This window comes from Oncorhynchus gorbuscha, linkage group LG15 (genome assembly GCF_021184085.1).
Source record: "Oncorhynchus gorbuscha isolate QuinsamMale2020 ecotype Even-year linkage group LG15, OgorEven_v1.0, whole genome shotgun sequence".
Classification (NCBI taxonomy): Eukaryota; Metazoa; Chordata; class Actinopteri; order Salmoniformes; family Salmonidae; genus Oncorhynchus; species Oncorhynchus gorbuscha.
The window spans coordinates 35,130,333-35,150,685 of record NC_060187.1 but is presented as its reverse complement, the minus strand read 5'-3'; the positions used below and the strand labels follow the sequence as shown (position 1 = coordinate 35,150,685).

General features: G+C 44.0%; 2 protein-coding genes across 5 annotated transcripts in view; one reads left to right on the top strand and one right to left on the bottom strand.

Annotated features, from left to right (window-relative positions):
- The window catches only part of LOC123997239 (F-BAR domain only protein 1-like), a 49,026-nt gene extending 41,828 nt beyond the window's left edge, over positions 1–7,198 (top strand). Inside the window, exons 16-28 of the mRNA XM_046301398.1 lie at positions 43–94; positions 330–457; positions 615–1,106; positions 1,320–1,616; positions 1,797–1,903; positions 2,176–2,290; positions 2,465–2,579; positions 2,684–2,839; positions 2,934–3,066; positions 3,236–3,432; positions 3,640–3,704; positions 6,563–6,730; positions 6,824–7,198. Of these exons, the coding sequence (XP_046157354.1) occupies positions 43–94; positions 330–457; positions 615–1,106; positions 1,320–1,616; positions 1,797–1,903; positions 2,176–2,290; positions 2,465–2,579; positions 2,684–2,839; positions 2,934–3,066; positions 3,236–3,432; positions 3,640–3,704; positions 6,563–6,730; positions 6,824–6,852 (2,054 nt within the window). The 3' untranslated portion in view covers positions 6,853–7,198. The remainder of the gene's footprint in view (positions 1–42; positions 95–329; positions 458–614; positions 1,107–1,319; positions 1,617–1,796; positions 1,904–2,175; positions 2,291–2,464; positions 2,580–2,683; positions 2,840–2,933; positions 3,067–3,235; positions 3,433–3,639; positions 3,705–6,562; positions 6,731–6,823) is intronic.
- Positions 7,199–7,506: 308 nt separating this feature from the next.
- rfx2 (regulatory factor X, 2 (influences HLA class II expression)) overlaps positions 7,507–20,353 on the bottom strand; it is a 65,599-nt gene continuing 52,752 nt past the window's right edge. For all 4 annotated transcript variants that reach the window (XM_046300942.1, XM_046300941.1, XM_046300943.1 and 1 more), the window contains 8 exons: positions 16,039–16,151; positions 15,775–15,926; positions 15,560–15,657; positions 15,290–15,439; positions 14,967–15,175; positions 10,236–10,389; positions 10,027–10,063; positions 7,507–9,913 (listed from right to left, as the gene is read on the bottom strand). In XM_046300942.1, the coding sequence (XP_046156898.1) occupies positions 9,798–9,913; positions 10,027–10,063; positions 10,236–10,389; positions 14,967–15,175; positions 15,290–15,439; positions 15,560–15,657; positions 15,775–15,926; positions 16,039–16,151 (1,029 nt within the window). In that variant the 3' untranslated portion in view covers positions 7,507–9,797. The remainder of the gene's footprint in view (positions 9,914–10,026; positions 10,064–10,235; positions 10,390–14,966; positions 15,176–15,289; positions 15,440–15,559; positions 15,658–15,774; positions 15,927–16,038; positions 16,152–20,353) is intronic.

Genomic DNA, 20,353 nt, shown 5'->3' with positions numbered 1-20,353 from the left:
AACTTCACTAACTGTCTGTGTGTGTGTGTTTACACTTTGCAGAGGGAGAGCAGGACGGCCTACGCAATTCCATCTCCAGTCCGGATCACAGCAGGTGAGTGAATGTCAGTCAGTCTTGTCTCTCCTCTCTCTGACGTGCATGGCTGTAGCTGTGAGCAGCAGGGAGATCGAGAGGAAGAGATGCTGTGGGAGAGGAAGGCAGGCCGAGATCTGATGATAGTGCTGCATCACTCTGTCAAATCCTGACATTATCTCTGGCTATGCTTTTATTGGCTCCTGGTAATGCATAATGTCCCTCTCTCATTCCTTCTCTCTCACCCACCCTCTAGGTTGAGTTCTACTGCGTCAGGCTCAGACAACCTCTTTGGACCTCCTCTGGAGTCGGCCTTTAAGTCCAAAAGCTTTGCTGGTAGAGAACAGCTACCGAGAGCAGAGAGTGTCTTTGGTGCATCTGAATGTAAATATGGTTAATATGATCATGTTAATATGATTGATGAAAATTGGGGACAGAAGTTTTACCCCATCACATAGTCAGTAAAACACTTGTTCCTTTGTATGCATTTATGATACATACTGTTTTAGGTAGAATGATCGTCTGCCCTTGTTCTCTCCAGATGCTGCCTTCTCCACTGACTCCTCCTCTCCTGAGGACGTAGAGGACTCTGGGCTGGACTCACCTTCCCATCAGCCCCTGGGCCCCTCCCCTGAGACAGCTGGTTGGGCAGCGTGGCCATCGGCAGGTCAGAGTAAAGAACCAGCAGGACTGGGCAGGCCAGCAGACCCCTTCCTTACTGCCTTTAGAGACCCCTGCCCAGGACGCAGCCCCCACCCCCCCCCCAGGACAACCCAGCCAGTATCTGGGCAGCTGCTCCTCGGTACCCCCGCCCCCCTCCAGACATGGACCTCTCAGCCCTCCGCTTCCCGGTCTTCTCCCAGTCCCTGCTCCCTCCAGAGCTGGACCCGTCTCTGTGGAGCTGTAAACACATCCCTCCTGAAGACCCCTTCCAGGCTGCCTTTGAGAGGACCGTCGTCACTCAGGAGACCCTACCCCCCCCTGACGCCTGGGCCCCCCCACCTCCGCGCCCCTCCAGAGACGGGAGGGGGATAGAGGTACGGAGTGACCCCTTTTCCAGTGACAGTAAAACCCTCCCCAACCCCTCCTTTTGCAAGGACATGGACCGGAAAAGTAGCGTCCCGCCCCCAGAATCACCTGACGACCCATTCGCCATCACTATGATTGGCAGCCCCACCCACCAGTCAGCCCTGGCTGCCGCGACAGGGGTCCTGACCCACAGTGTCAGCAGTAGTAGGTTGACCCCCAATGCCAAATCCCTCCCCTTATCCCAGCCAAAAAAAGGAGCTGGTCCACTGGAACTCTGTCCACAACCCCTTCAGTGAGGGGACCTCGGCTGGGTCTCTGGCCCTGGGTGGAGTGGTCAATGAGGGAGGGAGGAAGCAACGCGAGTCATGCAGTGAAAGCGAGCCACGCAGGAGCGGCCTGCCTCTCACACTGCATTCTGGGCCACAGGAGGACCTTTGCTTCTCTACTGACAAAGACCAGAACTGTCTGGACCTGAACGCACCACAGCAATCCTGCAACATGGGCTCACACAAAGGTACAAATGTTACACACTACACTACTAGGCTCAAATGTCTATGCACTAGCTATATTTTGGGATGGTATTTTTTTTCCCCCAAATATATTTCACACTATTTAAAACGCCACAGTCTTTTAGTCAACTTCCTCTTGTTTTACAGGTTGTAATATTGGTAATTTCCCTCTCCTTCCTCTCCAGGTTCAAGGCATAGCTTCAGGCAGCACAGTGCAGAGCTGCTAGTGGCAGCCCCCCCCAGACCAGCCAGAGCCAAGAGGTCCTCAGGCAGACTGAGTGGCTGTGAGAGAGTGAGTGTCCTCAGGGAGATCACCCTGACTATAGCAGCTCAGGCCTGGTCTCACTCAGACCTGTGGCTTTTGCAGCTATAAGTCTGACAAGCAAGGCTAGAACAGTAGTCCTGTTCATTCTTCCAAACATGAATGATGAATGTAGAAGAAAAAAAATGTTTCTGATTGAGCTGAGCAGAGAAAATGTTCTGTGAAGAGGGTATGTTCTGAACGATGCCATTCTCCACACATCCTCTCTGGTTCCTCCACACTGTAACCCTTATATGTCTCAGTCCAGGTCAGTGTGCTCATCTCCTCTGCCGGACCCCAGCCTGGACTTCACCTCATCCTCCTCCTCCAGCCCTAGTGAGTGGGGGCCCCAGACCCATGCCACCAGCCCTGCTAGAGGTGGGCAGCCCTCACCCCTCTCACACCTGCACAAAGACCATACACGCCTACACAGTTAGTCTAAACAACAATTTTCATACCAATATTTCAAAGATATCCAATAGCATAAAGCACTTATGAATAAGGACATTGTGCCTTGAACTTGTGTCTTAGACATGGTTATTTTCCCCACAGTGCATCTGTCTCGCGGGCCGAGCCCAATCTCCCTGAGCACCCAGGAGTCCTGGCCTGTGGCTGCAGCCATCACAGAATACATAAACGCTTACTTCAAAGGTGGACAGCATAACCGGTCAGTATACATAAGCCCTCTGTACAACAGATCCAATGTTATTACCTTTTATACACAGACCGGCTGAAGGCGAAGCGTGTGCGCATCTCTCTTCTCTTCTCCAGCTGTCTGGTGAAGATCACAGGAGATCTCACCATGTCTTTTCCTGCTGGAATAACTTGTATCTTCACCGCTAACCCAAACGCCCCGGTCCTCAGCTTTCGATTGGTCAACATCTCTCGGGTTGACCACTTTCTGCCCAATCAGAAGCTGCTCTACAGGTAGATGAATATGTGCTATGGGATTATGATAAAAAGACAGATTGCGGAAATGGTAGGATATGTCTCATTCTCCTGAGTGTGTTATTCGCCACAGTGACCCCTCTCAGAGTGACCCAGACACCAGGGACTTCTGGTTCAACATGCAGGCACTGAACCTTTACCTGCAGAGAGAGGCTGAGCTCAACCCTCTGGCCTCCTACTATAACGTGGCCCTACTCAAGTACCAGGTGACTGATGAAGTACAGTGGAACTCTTACCCTCTGTCATCTGACCTTTCAAGTATTCTTCAAGATACACATTTTCCCCTGTCTTCCAAATGACAGCATTGTCCTAACATCAACAGTTTCTCCCAACTCTGTTCTTCTTTTCTCATTCTTTCCTTCCCTCCCTTCTCAGGTGTCGTCCCAGGACCCTGGTCGTGCTCCCCTCCTGTTGTCAGCAGAGTGCCAGCGGAGTGGCACAGTGACCCGTGTGTCCCTGGACTATCACTGCTGCCCGGCCACTGCCCCCTCCACCCAGCTCACTGCTGTGCAGGTGCTGCTACCCCTCGACCACACCGCCACAGACCTGCAGTGCCATCCCCCCGCATGCTGGTGAGCAGGGGGAGGTGGGAATGGAAGGAGGGATGAAAGGATAGAGGGAAGGATGAATGGGTGGGGAGTGGGAGGAGATATGGAAGGGAGACAGATGAAGGGTGGATAAATGGGGAGAACAGGAGAATGGGCGGATGGTAGAAGGTCGAGAGAGAGGGAGGATAGTGGACAGGGTGGGCCTCACTGACCCTTTGTCTGCCTTCACAGGAATACGAAGGAACGACGGCTACTGTGGAAGCTACCCAACCTCTCCCCCACCAACCAAAGCAAAGGTTACTGACCTGTCAACACACCCATCTCATTTAATGGCCACATATCTGTCATATTCTAGCTATATAAATGCAGTATAATGTACATTTTTACAAGTCTAGTCTTTGACAACATAATTGCATTGAGTGCCACCCTTTTCTCTATTTTAATATGCAGCCTCTGATACCTTCAGTCTTAAATATCAAGATTAGCATATGAAAGCTGAGCAACACTGCTATTTATAGGCCTTACAAATAGAGGGAAGTTTGGGGAATATAAAAGCCTGAACATCATAGTTTATAGGCAGTGATCCGAATCTCAGAGGTTATAATAACTGCTTTCCTGGTCATCCAATCCAAATACCTTTTTCTCCTTCTTGGAACAGAGCCTTCAGAAAGTATTCATACCCCTTGATTTATTCTACTTTGTTGTGTTACAGCCTGAATTCTAAATGGATTACATTTTTTACTCACCCATCTACACATACCTTATAATAAAAAAGTGAAAACATGTTTAGACATTTTAGCACATTTATTTCAATTAAATACAGAAATCTAATTTACATGATGCTGCATTTAAAACCTCTTGGAACTACCGCTCCCTCCCGGATTTGGGAGAATTGTCATCAACTGACACTAATTAGCATAATGCAACTGACAAAAAAATATTACAAGAAAATATTCATATTCATGAAATCACAAGTGAAATATTGAGACACAGCTTAGCCTTTTGTTAATCACCCTGTCATCTCAGATTTTGAAATGATGCTTTACAGCCAAAGCAAGACAAGCATTTGTGTAAGTTTATATCGATAGCCTAGCATTATGCCTAGCTAGCTGCAGGCAGCTTGGTCATGAAAAGCAATCAAATGAAATCGTTTACCTTTGATGAGCCTCACTCACGAGACTCCCAGTTACATAGCAAATGTTCCTTTTTTCCATAAAATTATTTTTGTAGCCGAAATAGCTCCGTTTGTTCTTCACGTTTGGCTGAGAAATCGGCCGGAAATTGCGGTCACGACAACGCCGAAAAATATTCCAAATTAGATCCATAATAACGACAAACATGGCAAACTTTTTTTATAATCAATCCTCAAGGTGCTTTTCAAATATCTATTCGATAATATATCAACCGGGTCAGTTGGCTTCTTAGTAGGCGCGAGAGAAACAATGGCCGCATTTGTCTATTACGCACAAATCACTCAGCCACCAGGTGACCACTTACGCAATGTTGTCGCTCACGCTAATTTTTCAAAATAAAAGCCTGAAACTGTCTTGTGACACTAGACATATTAGGGAAGCCGGTTGATATCCCTTTCACTGCTCAATAGGGACGCAGAGGTTTCTAAATAAGTCACTTCCTGATTGGATTTCTCAGGCTTTCGCCTGCAATATCAGTTCTGGAAACTTTGGTGTTTTCTATCCTAAGCTGTCAATTATATGCATATTCTATTATCTGGTCCTGAAAAATAGCCCGTTTACTTTGGGAACGTTATTTTTCCAAAAATGAAAATAGTGCCCCCCAGTTTCAAGAGGTTATTAAATGAGGGACGCAAAAAAACATCATCAGTCCGCATAGAGGGACAAGAAAGACCGACTGCAAAAGCAAGCCAGTATGCGCTGCTATGGTGATTTCAGTATAGAAACAGCTGGTGCAAATCAACATCCGGTAGAAAACTACGCAACTGCAGACTGCAAAAGTTGAATTATTTTCACTGTGGTGGCAAGTCTTGTCTACCGTGGTGGCTGACGGCATTACTCTTTCCACATGTTTTCAATGGGATTCAAGTCTGAGCTTTGGCTGGGCCACTCAAGTGGAGTTTCACATTCTTGTTCTGAAGCCATTCCAGCATTGCTTTGGCTGTATGCTTGCGGTCATTGTCCTGATTAAACGTAAATCTTTGCCACTGAAGCAAGTTCTCATCAAGGAATTGCCTGTATTTGGCTCAATTCATTGTTCCCTCTTTCCTTACCAGTCTTCCAGTCCCTTCTGCTGAAAAGAATCCCCATGCTGCCACCACCATGCTTCAGAGTAGGGATGGTATTAGATGGGTGATGAGCTGGGTCTGGTTTTCTCCAGACATAGTGCTTTGCATTCAGGCCAAAGTTCAATTTTTCTTCTCACCAGACCACAGAATCTTTAGCCTTATGCTCAGTCTTTCACATGCCTTTTTCTCAGGAGTGGCTTCTTCTCTAAGTCCAGATTGGTGAAGTGCTATAGACTTGTCTTTCTGGCAGGTTCTTCCATCTCAGCCAAGGAACTCTAGTTCTGTCTGAGTGGTCATCTGGTTCTTGGTCACCTCCGTGACAGAGGTCCTTCTTGCCCGGTTGCTCAGTTTGGTCGGACAGCAGCTCAAGGCAGAGTCTAGGTAGTTCCATATTGTTTTCCATTTCCCAATGATGAGAGGTCTTGGAAACTTTCAACACTAGAAATTATCACAATTATATATCGGCGAGCTACAGACAGTTCCGACATGCACTGTCAATTTAGGACATTATATAGGCACGTATCTTTCTAAATCATGTCCAAATAATTGAATTGACCACAGGTGGACTCCAAGTTAGTGACATCAAGGATGATCAAAGGAAATTGAATGCACCGGAGCTCAAATATTTATCTATTGCTAACATTTCTAAAAACATGTTTTCACATTGTAGATGGGTGAGATAATACATTTGAATTCAGGTTATAACACAAAATGTGGAATAAGTCATGGGTATGAATACTTTCTGAAGGCACTCATTTCAGTGGCCAGTCTGGTCACCAATCTACCTGAAAATAAGATTGTACTGTCCAATTGCCACGTAGGCAGAACCACAAGTCAGTGTGATTAACTTGCTCCTGTTAGGAGGGGAACTGAAGAATGTGTCACTTGTTCCAGGCTCTGGCACTCTGTGTGCTAGCTGGCAGTGCCTAGAGGTTCCTCGCAGCCCTCCCCCCAGCCTGGCAGTCCAGTTTGTGGGATCGGGGGCCTCCCTTTCGGGCATGGACGTGGAGCTGGTGGGCAACCATTACCGCATGTCCCTGGTAAAGAAGAGATTTGCCACAGGTAGAGTAACATGTTACTAGGCCTGGCCAATAAGATACAGTATGTGGGTCCTGGAGTTTCACATGATCAACTTCACACCTTTCTCCTTGGCAGGGAAGTACATGGCAGGCTGCACCTTGTGAGGAGGAATACCCAGGTCCCCGTTGGGAGTTCCTGGAGTACACATTGCACTTTTAGGCCTCTGGGCCATACAAACCTAGTCGCCCAGGAGGGAGAGAACAGACTAGGATGGTTTTGACATTGGGACCACACATCGTGCTCACTCTTTTTCCCACAAACTTGTGACCAAACTCATTTTGGGACCTAGACTTGATTATTTTTGTATCTTTCAGCCTTGCGTCGTACACATAATCCTTTTCTCTTTGTTCCGTTTGCATTGTGTGCCTTTATATCAGGAGTTAAACTGGATGTAAGAAGTTGGTTTTATTGAAGAGAAATTGTTTATGAATAAACATAACACTTGTCAAACAGAATTGTCATGCATTTTTTCCCCGAAATATTCCATGTCTAGACAGAGGGCTCTATTCAATCTGTATCACTAAAGGGTTACAGATTGTGATCGAAATGTAAAGGTAATTTCCAACTGATCTGACATATGCACCGTTTACCGTGAATTCGGAACATTGAAATTTAAAAGGCAATCACACTTAATCATTGTGAGTGGTTACAGTAATAAGTTATTTTCTAGCATTTGTGTCCTGGCAAATTGTTTCATTTGACATTGATATTTAAGAAATAAAAGCTTGGCCAAAAAGAAATAAAAGCTTGGCCAAAAAGATGGTACAATACCAATTTATTACACATTGACCAGTACAAAATACAGTTGAACTATGCAGTTTGTTACAGACTTGTCTGCCCTCAGGCTAGGTAAAGTGTAGTCAAGAACAGGTTTAAAAATACATAAAAATAAGGGTTCAAAATACAGAAGAACCAGATCTAGTTCAATAAAAAAAATTATCCTCAGCCAAGTCAAAACAGATTTACAAGAAACAAAGTACACAGAAATTACTTTCCAACGCACTTAAAGGCAAAGTACTGTGACAGGCACGGGTTACAAAGAGCCTTCAATAACTCAAGCTCAGGATTCTTATAGCTACTACAAAATCTGAGGGGGAACAGGGGAAACTCAACCAAAAGTGTTTAGAGAATCACTCCATGTCGGTTGAAATTTCCGGTTGAGCAGACATGTGCACCGTTTACCGCGAATGCAAAAACATTTCAAATCACACTATATTACTGATTGACTCCAGCCCTAAATCAGCTATAATTTTTCATAAATAGAAATGGAGATTCTCTCAATATGGGCAAGTGACTGCCGATTTATAGGGCATTTACACCCCAAATATCAACGTTGTTTGTTAAATATTGATGTGTTGACCAGATGACAAATGATCAAAAGAAGACAAACGTTTGCCTCACACATCAGTCCCAGCCACTAAATAATCAAAGCAAGGAGGACATCCCCCTTTAAAAACAAACAGTGCAGTATGGGGAGAGTTAAATGATTGGAGAAAGACCAAGCAATACAAAAGGCCATTTATGAACACATTTTTTTTACATCATATTAAGAAAGTTATATTTGAAAGTTTAACAGTTTGTTGGTTTTGCACAAAATCAGCCCTCCTACAGTATCATTGTACGGCTATATAATAAAATCTTAGAGCAACAGACTCAAAAGCTGTTAGCATTTTCATATCAAGCAATATGAATGAATAAACATGGATTGAGAGATTCTGAATATTTCCTTCCAATCAATATAGAATGAGTCCATTTGAGTAACTGTAAGGGGAGAGCCTATCTGAACTCAAACAGCATCAGTTGAACTGAACAGATGCAACTACAGTTTCCTTAAGGGTTTTGGCTTCGGGGGTCCAACACTCTTTCACGTTTTGTTAAATACATACTATTTTACATCCCTTAAAAAAATTTGACTTCACCCAGACATACAGCTCCACAAAATGGATGCCCGACACCTCCAGTTAACCAAGAAGGTAGCTCATCATATATATATATGTACAATCTGGTGGTTTCCTGAACACATTCCACCACACTCCTTTCAGTCTTTAAAACATATGTTGATGAGACATTTAGATAAGAGGCAACTGGCTCGTCCTAGACTCTGGGGCGTGACATCTAGAAACACCCTGAAGTTCTACAGTCATGGATCAATGAGACTTGTGTGCATCCGGAAATTGAGTTTCTGCCAAACGGCATCATAGAATCGTTATCATTTGAATGAAAAGTGATATATACATGGAAAAGGTTACTTGAGTAAGGGGGAGTTGGTAGAATTAACAGTAAGTGGCTCTCTTTTATATATAGTTGCCGCATCAGAACAGAGCATAGAAAAGGAAGAGGTAACTAATCATCTCATATGGCCAGGGTGTTAAGAGGTCCCTGCCTTCCAATCAACTATGAGACTAGGGGCCTACTGACATACCCAAAAGTGGCCGCGCTGGTGGGAGAGGGACAAGTCCTTTGCGTCAGTGGGTTGCATCAATGTGGGTTGAGCTGCCAGTAGCAACAGAGGCAACATGTATAGTATACTCCTACAGGTTTAAAGGTGCTTTAGAATGTCTGAGGTTCTGAAACAATACATTCATACTGCGGTAGAGGCACAGCTGAGGGAGGAGATAGACATCTGTAGTAGTGGTGGTTAAAAGAGTTATCTAAGGCACTGGAATTACACAGCTAATAAAGGATAAGATACACACACCACTCATTCAAAGTTACACGTATCCAACATCGGTACTGCACAAAGTCATCCTGAATCACAGTTGTAAAACGGGAACAAGTGAACGGAGAGAAATCAGAACTGTATACCCCTGTCAGGTCAAACCAGCCCCCCTTGGTGAGCATACATCGTTTTCCCTGGGATAAAGATCCCCCCTTTAACTACACTAACTAGGAGGTGTGGTAGGGTAGGGGCTGAGCCTAGTACTCTTCTCTATATACACTGAACACACTGGCTGTGTAGCCACTCTCAGTGTGCTGACAGGACCAGAAGGGCCCAGGGCGGCAGCAGACCTCCTGGAGTAGTGGGGTATGGCCCTCACCTCATCCGGTCTCAGATTTCCTGCAGCGAGTGGTTGATTTCGATCCTCTCTCTTTTCACGGCCGGTTCGTTGGGCCCTCGGCCCTCGTCACTGCCTATGTCACTCATGTCATCTGAGAAGGACGGGTCTAAGATGGGAAAAAGAGCAGTTAACAAGAGCTAGGCAAAGTCTAGGTTTATAACACATTGAGACTGATAGGGGAAATGAGTCAGCACTAGGAGCCAGCAGGAGTAGACCTACCTTTGTCCATGAGCATCATCGAGTTAAGGTCACTGAACTGTTTCAGAAGAGAGAAACTGATTAGTAATGTACTAATTACTCATAATCAAAAGCATTGACCATGGAACCTGGTGTGCGATTAAATATTAATAATTATAATTTCAGTGAATTTTGCAGGAATTCCACAGAATTGCTCATGGAAACAGGCACGTAAAAGCTCTCCCACTCACCTCTCCCATGACAGCGATGGGAGTCTCTCCGGTTGCCTGGGCGACGCGGTGCTCCACCAGGTAGAACATGTACTCATCGTAGAGCAGTCTGATGAGGTGGAAGGAGCCGAAACTAGCAGCACTACGCAGGGTCAGGTCCCTGATTACCATGGAGCTGTGGGGAGGGAGTGGGGGAAAGAAAGAGGGCCATCAGAGAGAAATTACATTAACACAGCCCCACTGAGCTTGAATGTGCCCATGCCACACAAAGCTAATCACCACATTCATCTGCCTGCATATATTCCCACAACTTAGTGAAAAGCAGCTACATTTTACATTTATACTGCACATATAGTTGCGAACAAAGATATTGGCACACTTTCACAATTAGCTATTTCTAAAATAAGCTAAAATTGAAGAGAGAAAAAAAGTCCCCACACCTTGTTATTGGGATTGTCAACATTGCAGACCCAATTTCATTTTTGTAAACTAAAGTTGGCATGGACGAAATCATTGGCACGGAGCTAGTACTTGGTTGCACAGTCTTTGGCCAAGATGACTGTAGACAGTGTATTTTTCTGAGCTTGCTGCTCCTTTCTACTGGCAATTTTGCCCACTTGTCAGCATTCAAAGAGAATAACACCCTCCCTACAATCAAACATGGGGAGGCTCAATACTGTGGGGTTGCTTTGCTGCCTCTGGTACTGGGGGCCTTGAACGTGTGCAAGACATCATGAAATCAGCCAATTATCAAGGTGTTTTGAAGTGCAATGTTCAACCCAGTGTCCAAAAACTGTCTCTGTTGAAGGTTGTGAGTCTTCCAACAGTACAACAACCCTAAACACACCATGGAATGGTTCAAGAAGACTGGACTGTTCTGGAGTAGCCAGCTAAAGCCTTATTCACACTGCAGGCCTTAATGATCACATCAGTTTTGTTTTTAAATCCGTTTTGGACTAAATGTTCTTTGTCTCAACATAACCGTCTCAGCGGGAAAAAGGTAACATGTTCAAAAACGAAAACTGGAACAATATTTCGAAATAGGAACGTGGGGAATGGTAAGAGGCAATCTATAGAACACTAATATCATTTTGTGATGTCATTAAAAATGTTATAAAGGAAATACTGTAACTTGGAAAGTACACATACTATTATACAGTGGGGAGAACAAGTATTCGATAACCTGCAAAATCCGCAGTGTTTCATACTTACAGCATGTAGAGGTCTAATTTTTATCATATGTACACTCCAACTGTGAGAGAGAATCTAAAACAAAAATCCAGAAAATCACATTGTATGATTTAAGTAATTGATTTGCATTTTATTGCATGACATAAGTATTTGATCACCTACCAACCAGTAAGAATTCCAGCTCTCACAGACCTTTTAGTTTTTCTTTAAGAAGCCCTCCTGATCTCCACTCATTACCTGTATTAACTGCACCTGTTTGAACTCGTTACCTGTATAAAAAGACACCTGTTCACACACTCAAAGACTCCAACCTCTCCACAATGGCCAAGACCAGAGAGCTATGTAAGGACATCAGGGATAAAACTGTAGACCTGCACAAGGATGGGATGGGCTACAGGATAATAGGCAAGCAGATTGGTGAGAAGGCAACAACTGTTGGCGCAATTATTAGAAAATGGAAGAAGCTCAAGATGGAGGTCAATCACCCTCGGTGTGGGGCATCAATGATCACGAGGAAGGTGAGGGATCAGCCCAGAACTACACGGCAGGACCTGGTAAATGACCTGAAGAGAGCTGGGACCACAGTCTCAAAGAAAACCATTTGCAACACTACGCCGTCATGGATTAAAATCCTGCAGCGCATGCAAGGTCCCCCTGCTCAAGCCAGCGCATGTCCAGGCCCGTCTGAAGTTTGCCAATGACCATCTTGATGATCCAGAGGAGGAATGGAAGAAGGTCATGTGGTCTGATGAGAAAAATATAATTTTTGGACTAAACTCCACTCGCCGTGTTTGGAGGAAGGATGAGTACAATCCCAAGAGTGAAGCATGGAGGTGGAAACATCATTCTTTGGGGATGCAAAGGGGACAGGACGACTGCACCGTATTGAGGGGAGGATGGATGGGGCTATGTATCGCGAGATCTCAACCTCCTTCCCTCAGTAAGAGCATTGAAGATGGGTTGTGGTTGGGTCCAGCATAACAACGACCCAAAACACACAGCCAGGGCAACTAAGGAGTGGCTCCGTAAGAAGCATCTCAAGGTCATGGAGTGGCCTAGCCAGTCTCCAGACCTGAACCCAATAGAAAATCTTTGGAGGGAGCTGAAAGTTCGTATTGCCCAGCGACAGCCCCAAAACCTGAAGGATCTAGAGAAGGTCTGTATGGAGGAGTGGGCCAAAATCCATGCTGCAGTGTGTGCAAACCTTGTCAAGAACTACAGGAAACATATGATCTCTGTAATTGCAAACAAAAGTTTCTGTACCAAATATTAAGTTCTGCTTTTCTGATGTATCAAATACTCATGTCATGCAATAAAATACAAATTAATTACTTAAAAATCATACAATGTGATTTTCTGGATTTTTGTTTTAGATTCCGTCTCTCACAGTTTAAGTGTACCTATGATAACTATTACAGACCTCTACATGCTTTGTAAGTAGGAATACCTGCAAAATCAGCAGTGTATCAAATACTTGTTCTCCCCACTCTAGTTGAAGTTACCATACTATGGGTTGTGCATGTAATGTGTGTTTTTGTTGAGGGGAATGTGATTTGAGAAGTTAAGATAATTATTTCCATAACTTTGCATAGTGAGTAATCACCGCCCCAAAGTGAAATCAGGGAACTGCCCCTTTCGAGCAAAAGGTATAAATGGGTTTAGAAAAAAACCCACATTGAATCAGAAAAGGCGTGAAGCCGCAGCTACATGTTTAAAATGGTTTGAAGCTTCAACCTCAACCAGAGTTGGAGACTGACTTTTTTTTTTTAATCCCCCCCGGACAATCACTGGTACGGCTGATTAGCTGTCCTAAGTAAGGTATCTTTGAAAGTGAATTGAAGTAGGACCATCCTGTTGCTCTGCTCAGAGCATGGTATTACTCTACTCATCACCCCACTGGGAAACCATCGATACAGCTGGCTAGCCTATCTTTAAAGAAACATCTTCAAGAGCGAATGGAAGGAAAATCAACTCTGTAGTTGTGTTCAGGACTACATGACAAGTAACAGGATACTGGGCAACTACAAAAAAGGACAACAGTAGAAGAGTTGTTGAAACCATTTTGGACAATCAGAGCCTTACAAGCGTGCAAAAAGACCCAACCCCCTTTCTAAGACTGGCCCGTTCACAGAGAGATCCCAGTCATTTCACGTAAATACATTCATGATTTCATGCTCAAAGCGGGCGGTGGTTCGTGTGCAAAATATATGGTTATTGTACGTGAGAGTATTTTCTGAATGTGGCAATGTTAAGTGTATCCATCCCTCTCGCTCTCCAGCTCTTCTTTAACAAGCATTCATGTGGTCATTCCACTAGGGACCTGTCTTCAGCGTATTACATCTCCAGTCAATAACCAGTACAGAGTGGGTGTTTATCCTATGTTCACATTTAATTAGCTTGTAAATAAATAATTAAACCAATTTGTGTAGTACTGAATATAAGTAAGGCTCTGGTTTTTGCAGATGCAAGGATTTTTACAACTGTTTAGAATGGTGATCTGATATGAGGGTATGATTAATAAGTTTACATAGGCGTGATAGGTAAAGACCTTTTAGAGTTTAATTCGGGAGATGGTAACTCTAAAGAACCGCTCTCGTGGTGCCCCAGATCCTAATGAGTTCATTGTTACATGAATAATTAAAACAAAAATCGGGTAACAATTGAACATCGTTATTTCAATAAATAACAGTCTTCAGATTAATGTTAGTCAAGTTACGACAACAGCATGATGCTGACACCACCATGTGTCATGGTAGGGATCGTGCCAGGTTTCCTCCGGACGTGATGCTTTGCATTCAGGCCAAAGAGTTTAATCAGACCAAAGAATCTTGTTTCTCATGGTCTGAGAGTCTTTAGGTGCCTTTTGGCAAACTCCAAGCGGGCTTTCATGTGGCTTCCGTAGGGCCACTAATGTAAAGGCCTGATTGGTGGAGTGCTGTAGAGATGGTTGACCTTCTGAAAAGTTCTCCCATGTATAGATGAATTCTAGAGCTCTGTCAGAGTGACCATCGGGTTCTTGGTCACCTCCCTGACCAAGGCACTTCTCCCCCGATTTCTACTGTTCTTGGGGACCTTCAATGCTAGACATTTTTTGGTAACCCATCCCCAGATCTGTGCCGCGACACAATCCTGTCTCGGAGCTCTAAGGACAATTCCTTCGACCGCATGGCTTGGTTTTTGCTCTGACATGCACTGTCAACTGTGGGACATGATATAGACAGGTGTGTGCCTTTCCAAATCACGTCAACCAATTTAAATTTACCACAGGTGGACCAATCAAGTTGTCGAAACATCTGAAGGATGATCAATGGAAACAGGATGCACATGAGCTCAATTTCAAGTCTCCTAGCAAAGGGTCTGAATACTTATGCATTTCTGTTTTTATTTTTAATGAATGTGCCAACATTTCTAAGAACCTGTTTACGCTTTGTCATTATGGGGTATTGTGTGTAGATTGATGAGGGGGAAAAAATGATTTAACCCATTTTAGAATAAGGCTGTAAAAAAAGTCAAGGGATCTGAATATTTTCAGAATGCACCGTTTATAGATTGGGTCCGTACCTGTAGAAGGACCACTTGAGCAGGAACTGTCGTGCGGCCCTGGGAAAGCTGGGGCTACCTTCGTGGGGCTTAAGGACCTGGTTGACCACGTTGTCGAGCCAGGCGGCCCACTGGTCCAGAGAGCTCTGCTGCTGCAGGGTCACCTTGAAGTCCTGCTCCAGCCGCTGGACCACGCTCTCGTCACACTGACACACCCACGACGCCTGCTCCTGTTTATCAACACACACAAAACACGTCATACAAATAATATGTGCAAACACATACGAATAGACATACAGTCAGAAGTCAGAACTATCAACAGGCGTTGATAGGTAGAAGTGTACCTGTACGTTGGCGAAGTCGACACGATTGAGGTCGCTGAGCATCTGGTTAATCTGAGAGGTGTTCTGCAGCACGGCGCGGGCCGCCTGGGCCAGGTGGTTCAGAGAGGTGTACCGACGCAGGGTCTGAGCAAATGCACTCACCACCGCTGCCTAGAAAATGCACAGGGGAGAGGTGACTGACTTCACCAGGGAATGTCTCTCAGTGTACTGTTAATACTGTATCTGGGAGTATCCAGGGACATTATCAGGATGTTGGAGCATTTTCTGTACCTTGGTGCGGACAATCTCATTGGGAAAGTCGCTCATAGCTGTGGTCAGCCAGCCCTCCAGACTCTTGGCAAAGTTGCGGATGGCCTGAGTGAGAGTGCCTGCAATACAAAACAGAACCTGGATAAATATAAATGACTGGGGAGGAGTATGTGTTTGATTTGGAGTAGTAATGATGGAGTGTAGTAATAGTGTTGAAGGTATTCAGGTGAACGTACTGGGGACAGGGCGCAGCACGTCAGGGATGAGGATCTCCACCAAGGCCTGGTACAAGATGTGGTCACAGCTCCTCATCCACAGCTTGACAGGCTCATACTTGCACAGAGCAATCAGCTTCTGCCTGGGGATCACCCCCTCCATATCCTCATCACTACAGACACATAGCATACAATCACTAAGAGCAGAGTTTTACATCACACAAAACATGCATATAATGCCTGCATGTTTTCCCTAATTCAAATAGAGTACTTTAGTGGTCTGACCTGTTGGGGATGGTGGTGGTTCCGTCACTAGATGGCGCTGTTGAAAACCAGAAGGTCTGCCACAGCTTCTCAATGTAGTGGAACTGGAGGTTCATCACCACGTCCAGAGTAGCCTAGGGGAGGAGAGGAGGATGGGGAATGACAAAACACACCAAGCGGAGCCATGGCAACGAGACACACAACAAAGTTTCTCTGCAGCAGCCTCCCAACTGAACCCTCAGTTTGAGTCAGAGGCCAAGCTTAACGCTGCCTTCCTTACAACCCATTGATCCCATCCACAACGAGAACCAGATTTGAAAGTGACTACGAATTAAACTCTAATATGAATTTAATGTTGGTTTTTTAATAACATCGATTAGAGGGCAAGGACGATACCAGTATCGCAGTATCATGGCAAGGAAACAAAACATGAGGCGGATTTAACTTCTTTAGGAAAACAGCCCTAACGTTGGAAACAACAATTATGTTGTCATCCAGAGTCACATTTTTTTAAACAAACAATATTTTGCATACAGCAGGTTTTTAAAGAACCAAAGAGTTCTGCTTCTGGTTTTCATTTTTGCCATAGAAATATGGCGATTGAAGTATCCACCTGGCCCTAATGATTAGTGTGTGTACTATAAGAGCTCCCTGTGACATTGGCAGGCTCAACTCCCCACCCACACGTGACTTCCTCATTCCTGTTTGAACTCTAACTTAGTGCATGTGCTACGCACTAATCAACACTCCAGTGACAGATTTATTATACTTAAGATTTACTAACTCACTATACAAATTTACAGTAACTTCATGGGCTAAAAAAGTATTTTATATAACGTTACACAAAGAGACCAAAAACAAAGGCCACAGAAAGCCTACGGTAGGTTTTAGTAGCACATAATATAGACAGCAGTGAACGTCCTGTATGTTTTGTCTATCAGTGCTCTGTGGTACAGTGTCTCTTCACTATGATTCACACCATGCCCAGAGATTCTCCTTTGGCAGGACATGCTCCCGGTCTCCAGTTACAGCCCAGCACAGTATAGGCTTTCCTTCAATCACATGATATGTTTTTGCTTCCAAGAATCACCATGGCAACCGTGTTTACTGTTGCCCCAGCAACAGCTTAAACACTGAACTCCAAAACAAAAAGGAGAATTCCCCTGCCCCTACAAACAAGTGTTTCACCTCCCCAGTTTTACCACACAGGAAAAACAGCGTGCTGGAGAAAGACAGAGACAGGAAAGAGAGAAAGCGAGAGAGAGGAGCAGGCTGGGAATGATATTTACTTCATAATGTGGTTCCAGGCTGAAGCTTTTATTACTAATTGTATCATTCAACTCAGACTCAACAGCAGGCTTCATTGGCATGGCTGATAGCAGGATATTTGTCTCTTATCAAAAATCAACTTTGACATTAATAAATGCAAGTACGGAAGCCAAAGCCAATGAAGATGGATGTGGAGGTAATTCATGCATTGCTTGTTGGAACAAATGTTCAAAAATATCTACAGCCGTGTTTCCACTGAATGCAGGGTGAGGAATACGTTCTTCCTGAAACTACACCTTGATTTGTCCTTTGTACACTTGTTACCTTTATAAATTTCAACTACCATTAATAATCCACCTAGTATAAAGTTAACAGATCGTTGTTCGCTCACAAAGAGGAAAAGCGCATAAACATTAAAAACACACACACACACAGCGCTGTGAGAGTGACAGAAATGCACCGGGCAGATAAAGGCAGGAGCCCATGTGCCCATCCACAGACAAGGCAACAAAGGCCCAGGGGGAGGCGAGCACAAAGACACCAAGATGTCCACCCAGCGAGCTGAAAGGTTAATTGGCATGTCTTAAAGGCTTCGCTGAGATGAAAGGAGGCTGGAACAAAAGGAACGTGGTGTGGCCGGACAGAGGGAGGCCACGGATAATATCAGAAACCCACGGCTTCAGCGCTTTAATTAAGCTCTTCAGGGCCCTCTCCCTTTCTGTACATCTCCTTCTCTCTGTAGCTCGAAAAGTCCAAAATATTTACATGAAACATTTCACTCACTCATCACTATATCCCATCCAGGGAGGTGGTATTCTCACCAGCCACATTCAACAGTAACTAAGGAGGTTATAGCACCAGTTCTGAAATGTAACTTCCCTCATACATCAACTAGGACAGGACCAATGTTCGTTCTAATTTTTTCCAGTAATGAGCCAATTACAGGTCTTGTGAGCAGAAACGCATTTTTTTGCGAGCATTTTGTGTAACTTCCGGTGCGCATTAACTGTGAACACAGAGGCTGTACACACTAACTTATAGTTTCAGAAAGTGGCTAATAGGGCTATATTATGCTCAAATAGCCTATCAACAAAACCAAGAGAGCAAATGCATAACATTTCCACATGGATTCAGAAAGTATTCATACCCCTTGAATTTTTCCACAATTTGCGGTGTTACAGCCTGAATTTAAAATTGATGTAGTGTCACTGGACAACAGTAACACACACACACAAATAACCCATAATGTCAAAGTGGAAATGGTTTTAGATTTTACTTTTTACAAATGAAGTAAAAACAACCACCTTGTACCACACATGCAATTATTTGTCAAGTTCTGTAACTAGGTCACTCAGGAACATTCAATTACGTCTTGGTAAGCAACTCCCGTATATATTTGGTCTTATGTTTTAGGTTAATTCATTTTAAATGTTTTATTGCAACAATAATAACAAGATTGGACATTCCTGTGAATACAATGATTTTCTTTTTAATAGAACACCAGGCGAAACTCCAACGTTGTCTACCAAATCATATACAAAACGAATACCCTTGTCAAACCGAAGACCTTGAAAATGGATTTCCTATTCATTTTAATAACTCTTATTCCAAATCAATGTTTTGTGGGGGGAAAGAATTGTACTTGAATATCATTTTCCAGAAAAATAACATTTGCTGGTGAGGGTCAAAATCACATTTCATTAGGAATTCAAGTCCACCAAGTTTATTAAAAATGATACCACAGAGGTAGGATTGGACAGACAATATCAACCAATTAATTCTAAAAGCATCCACCAACGACTCAAAATCAATAGCCTCCACGATCATAGTCTTTCACTAATTGTGATTTACGAATATAATGAGTTTTATTCCTCCAAACAAATCTAAATAACAGAATTACCGACTTGGGTAAATTATTCTAGATAAACCATGAGTCTTGGTGTCCTGTGTGAATGTATGTATGCTCCCTCTAATTCTCTTTATTTCGCTCTTCTCCCGGAGGACCAGAGCCCTAGGGCTATGCCTCAGGACTACCTGGACTGATGACTCCTTGCTGTCCCCAGTCCACCTGGTCGTGCTGCTGCTCCAGTTTAAACTATTCTGTCTGTGGCTATGGAATCCAGACCTGTTCACTGGATGTTCTACCTTGTGCCGGACCTGTTGTTTTCGACTCGCTCTCTACTGCACCTGCTGTCTAACTCTGAAGGTTCGGCTAGAAAAGCCAACTGACATTTACTCTTGAGGCGCTGACCTGTTGCACCCTCTACAACCACTGATGATCATCATCATCATCATCATCATCATCATACCCTGCTGGTCATCTATGAACGTTTGAACATCTTGGCCATGTTCTGTTATAATCTCCACTCATCACATCCAGAAGAGGACTGGCCAAAGAGCCTGGTTCCTCTAGGTTTCTTTCTAGGTTCCTGCCTTTCTAGGGAGTTTTTCCTAGCCACCGTGCTTCTACATCTGCATTGCTTGCTGTTTGGGGTTTTAGGCTGGGTTTCCATACAGCACTTTGTGACGTCACACTTTTTATCAGCCTTTATAAATACATTTGACTTAATGAAACTGAAATTAATCATATTATCAATGTTTAAAGAGTATCTATCGGAAACATTTTTAGTGATAACAATTCCTAAATTTTTAACAGGTATGGAGGCAATGTTGACGGAGTCACAGCAATTAATTGGGAATAGCCACCCTATCCTTTAGAAAAAGGCTAGTATCATCTGCAAATTGACTGATATTTATACATCTTTAAAATATCATTACCAAAAATAAAAGATCCCTTCTAAATCCTCAGATTTGTTAAGAAATACAGCTTGTAGTGATGCTAGTCGGGTGGGGAGCGATCGGTTGAGGAGCATGCATTTAGTTTCACTAGCGTTTAAGAGCAGTTGGAGTCAATGGAAGGAGAGTTGTATGGCATTGAAGCTCGTCTGGAGGTTAGTTAACAGTGTCCAAAGAGGGGCCAAAGTACACAGAATGGTGTCGTATGCGTAGAGGTGGATCAGAGAATCACCAGCAGCAAGAGCGACATCATTGATGTATACAGAGAAGA